The 2,674-nt window shown below is 43.2% G+C and overlaps 1 protein-coding gene across 1 annotated transcript; it reads right to left on the reverse strand.

Annotated features, from left to right (window-relative positions):
* Positions 1–471: 471 nt before the first annotated feature.
* LOC122732693 (olfactory receptor 5G3-like) lies at positions 472–1,416 on the reverse strand. The gene has a single exon (XM_043973010.1). The coding sequence runs from the start codon at positions 1,414–1,416 to the stop codon at positions 472–474; it is 945 nt and encodes a 314-aa protein (XP_043828945.1).
* Positions 1,417–2,674: the final 1,258 nt, after the last annotated feature.

Here is a 2,674-nt window from a genome sequence, read left to right on the forward strand (position 1 = left end):
AATGGTCGTGGCTTGATTCTAGAAACCTCAAAGGGGGAATCGGGTCACAAAGAAGAAGATCTGGATTCCAATTCTGGCTCCATCAAGACTGGGTCTATCAGTCAATAAATATTCATTGAGCACCTAACATGTGTCTTGTACTGTCCTAAGAGCTGGGTGATGCTAAATGCATAATGTAGATTCCTTAGGTCTTGGGTGCCTCACCTGTAAAAGGAGAGCTGGACCTAGATGATGCTTCATGTTCCTCTGACTCAAGAATGAGTATCAGGCTTAGCATCAGTTTACGTTGGAAAAGCACTGAGTCCATTTCCTAGACTCAGAAGTCAACCTGGAAGACCAGGAGCAATCTTAGTTGAGAGATCACACAGAATGATGGCTAGGACGTCTCCATTCTAATTGCCCCCTCTCAAAGTCCCTTATTCCCTTTCAAACTGATCTTCACCCAGAGAATGACATAAGTGAACCTCTTTCTTACTTACCCAGTAGAAACATTTTCCTTTCTAAAGTCCTTCTGAATGCATTTTTCACCTCCTTGTTCCTCAAGCTATAAATGATGGGGTTCAACATGGGGATCACCGCTGTGTAGAAGACAGACACCACTTTGTTGAGGTCCAGGGAGAAGCTTGCGCTGGGACGCACATAGATAAAGAAGAGGGTCCCATACATGATACTCACAGCCGTCAAATGGGAGGAGCAGGTGGAGAAGGCCTTGGACCTGCCAGCAGCAGAGTGGATCCTCAGGATGGCCACGAGGATATAGATGTAGGAGACAAGGATGGTTAGGCCACTTAAGACCCCAACAACCCCAGCCATGATGAAAAGGATTAACTTAATGGTGTGAGTGTCAGCACATGCAAGGGAGAGCAAGGGTGAGATATCACAGAAGAAATGATTAATGACATTCTGGCCACAGAAGGGTAACCAGAAAGTTAAGGCCATATGAGTAGTAGAGGCGAGAAGGCCCATGGCATAAGGCCCAACTGCAAGCTGCACACAGACACTCTGGGACATGATGACTGTATAGAGTAATGGGCTGCAGATTGCCCTGCACCGATCATATGCCATTGCCGCTAAAAGGAAAGACTCAGTGGTTACAAAGAGTACAAAGAACCACATCTGGGCTGCACAGCCCAGGAAAGAGATGATTTTCTTCTCCCTAAAAAAGTCCACCAACATCTTCGGGGTAACAGTAGAAGAAGAGCAGACATCCACCAAGGACAAGTGACTGAGAAAAAAGTACATGGGGGTGTGAAGCTGGGAGTCTATCCATATCAGGATGATCATACCCAAATTCCCAAAGACAGTGACAAGATAGAAAGACAGAAACATAAGAAAGAGGAGAACTTGTTGTGGGAGATCGTTTGTAAATCCCAAGAAAAGAAATTCAGTTACCATAGTTTTATTTCTAGCTTCCATTATCTCTTGTCATCTAAGAGAAAGAGAAAGAGAAAGAGAAAGAGTAGCTCTATTAATAAAGCCATCTTCTGCCTGCAGGGTCTTGGCATGGGAGTCACCAAATCGAGATGTTCTCCTTCTCCTCCTCCACCTCTTAAAAATGGTGAGGATTACCAGTGTTCCTCTGGTGCTTTAAGGTTTTCAAAGCTCTTTACAAATGTTATCTCATTTGATTCTCATCACAGCACTGGGAGGTAGGCTCAATTATCCCCTTTTTACAATTAACGAAACTGAGGAAGTCAGATTAAATAGTGGCTTGACAGCGATCTCTTTATGAACAAGAGTCCGAAGCACTATTTAAACACAGGCCTTCCTGAAGTCTAATCTGGTACTCTACCCATAGTCCCATGTAGCTGCCCTAATATCCCTAAGTTCCTTCAAGGCACACTTCCAGTGCCCCCTTATGGTAGCAAACTTTCCTATCGTCCTCCACTTCTCAATGCTCTCTTTCTTTTCAAAGTACTTTGTCTATGCCTCATACTTAAAATTTCTTGATATTTTCTCATCTCCCTTGTCTCCTGCTCCCCAGTAAAATGTAAATTCTTTGAAGGCAGGAAGGTTCTTTCTTTTTGTTTCCAGGACCTTGCATCATGTTTTCCCCTCCACATTTTGTTTTTTGACACAACATACACATAATAATGCTTGATTAGCATGACTGAATGGCATCAGTTCTTGACTCAAGCCTTCTAAAGTTTTCAGCAGAAGCGGTTACATATTTTCTTCATGCATCCATCTGCCCTTGAAGGCAGATATTTCAGGTAAAGGGAAAAAAATTAAAACTGGGATGTTATATTGACTTACAACCGAGAAGGAGCAAAGCTGAGTATCTGCATATATTAGTTTGGGGGAGAATGTGTGTGTGTGTGCGTGTGTGTGTGTGTGTGTGTGTGTGTGTGTTTGTGTGTGTGTGTGTGTTTGTAGTCTCTTCCTCTGGATCATCCATGACCTTCAAGGTCATCTAATCTTACCTGCTCCTCGTACAGTCGAGCACATTGAAGCCCTAAAAAATGGGCAGACTTGTTTATACTAAATGGTAGAACTAGAATTTGAACCCAGGTCCTTTAACTCCAAATCCCATGCTTTATTCATTCTGAATCAGGATTTGAACCCAGATCTTCCTGACTCCAAGCCCAGTGCTAGGTCATACAAATGAGTTTATGTACAGACAGATACAGGGGATTTTTAGCAGGTATGTGGCTGAATGCCACTCACATATGAT

The sequence above is a fragment of the Dromiciops gliroides genome, chromosome 6, assembly GCF_019393635.1.
Source record: "Dromiciops gliroides isolate mDroGli1 chromosome 6, mDroGli1.pri, whole genome shotgun sequence".
In the NCBI taxonomy this organism is placed as follows: Eukaryota; Metazoa; Chordata; class Mammalia; order Microbiotheria; family Microbiotheriidae; genus Dromiciops; species Dromiciops gliroides.